At 44.1% G+C, this 1,841-nt stretch overlaps 1 protein-coding gene across 1 annotated transcript in view; it reads right to left on the bottom strand.

The window, feature by feature from the left end:
• Positions 1-359: 359 nt before the first annotated feature.
• Positions 360-1,841, bottom strand: part of TCHH (trichohyalin) — a 10,025-nt gene continuing 8,543 nt past the window's right edge. The window contains exon 6 of the mRNA XM_023724603.1: positions 360-376. Coding sequence (XP_023580371.1) covers positions 360-376 — 17 coding nt within the window. The remainder of the gene's footprint in view (positions 377-1,841) is intronic.

Below are 1,841 nucleotides of genomic sequence, written 5' to 3'. Positions count from 1 at the left end.
TCAGGGACCTAGAATGTCTAGTTCACCACTGTATGTATATTGACTGTAACAATGCCTGGCCCATAGCAGAGGCTCAATATTTGTTGAATGAATGATTAACCCCCATCTTCTGGTTCCTTGTAACGTTCTTTCCACTGCACTATAGAAACTATGGCAGATATAACAAAAAAAGAGTGTCCGAGCAACCTCCTGCGGCTTGTACAATATCAAAGGACAAAGATCATCACAATACAGATGGGTTTCCCCAGCAACATAACCTCGCCTTATAGGGAGACCAGCTTTTTCACCACGAAGTGCACTGAACCCCATTCCCCAGCAGCAGCCAAGATGATGTTTATAGAAGACTGGGTCCGGCACAGCTAGATGGTGCCCGGCTCTGACAGGGGTCACAACAGAGGGTCCCGGACAGAGCTGGAGGAAAATGAAGAACGAAATTCTAACTCACAAAACAAGACCAGACTTACTGGTCTGACAGAGACTGGAGAAACCCTGAGAGTCTGGCCCCTGAACACCCTTTTAGCTCAGCAATGAAGCCACTCCTGAAGTTCACCCGTCAGCCAAAGGGTAGACAGGCTCATAAAACAAGACTAGAAGGGGCACACCAGCCCAGGGGCAAGGACTAGAAGGCAGGAGGGGACAGGAAAGCTGGTGATCAGGAACTCAAGGTCAAGAAGGGAGGGTGTCAACATGTTGTGGGGTTGGTACAATGTGTACTAATTGTTTAATGAGAAGCTAGTTTGTTCTGTAAACCTTCATCGAAAGTACAATAATTAAAAATAAAAAAAAAAGAGCTGTTTATATAGAGCTCCCAATTTACAGTTAAGCAGCCAATTACCCAATAGCCTCAAGGTTCTGCCCATGCACGTACATTATCCTGGTGGAGCAGTTAGAGGGTTGGCTTCCAAGTCCTTCTGCCAGCCTGCTAAAAGAACAGCCAGAGAGCATGGGCTGGCTGACACGTTTTTATTTTTAAACTACATGTTGTTACAACTGTGATCAAACAATACTTTCCTCTTTGGAAACTGGCTCTTTCTTCACCTTGTAAAGTTGCTACAAGAACTCTGAAGGGTTTGAATTGTTTTTACTATAATTATTATTGTCGAACAGTAGCTTAGCTGATGAGTGTGTATTTCAGGAGTGTCCTGGGGCTGGCGTTTATCAGGATGCCCTGAAAGAAGAACCCATTGAAAGGATGCTGGAGAACACCAGTGAGGCTTTTCCAGGGTTTCTGTGAATATCCTTAAGTAAGGAAAAGCAAACCTGCTTTAGGAGAAAAACAGTTTTGCACTTAGAAATCATTGGAAAGAGAGAAGTTTCCGAGACAGTGTCAGGGGATTGCCCAGCTCTGCCTTTGGTGAACCTCCGCTGTTTGTTTTAAAGTGAGAGAGAGGATGGTGCCCCAGGCAGAAAATACAACCTTACTCTGTCAGAATGATACCCAGGAGCTATAGGGTTAGCTTCCTTGTCTCCACCTTGACCAACATACTGAGTGACTCTAACTTTAGGGTATCTTTTAATCCTGCACAATTAGGAACGATTAGGGCCTTCTTAGAACTTATTCCTAGTTACTGAGCTGTGAATAGTAACTGTATCTCCAGCAGGGGACCCAGGAGTGTTTAGATCATTAGAGGATGTGTTGGTACTTTTGGCCTGATCAGTATTAAGCACCTTCTGACTCAGTCACCTCATGGGTTAACTGACAGGTCCTCAGCAATGTCTATAATGCTGAACTGGACTTGCAGACCATTTTCTACCATTGGTTCATTAGACACAGGAGACCAAAAAGCTGCTGCCTGCTCAGAAGGAATCTTTTTTTTTAAAAAAACTTACCATATATATAT

Source organism: Trichechus manatus, unplaced genomic scaffold (assembly GCF_000243295.1).
Source record: "Trichechus manatus latirostris isolate Lorelei unplaced genomic scaffold, TriManLat1.0 scaffold00250, whole genome shotgun sequence".
NCBI lineage: Eukaryota > Metazoa > Chordata > Mammalia > Sirenia > Trichechidae > Trichechus > Trichechus manatus.
The sequence above is the reverse complement of the archived record's forward strand: the minus strand, read 5'-3'. Positions and strand labels throughout refer to the sequence as shown.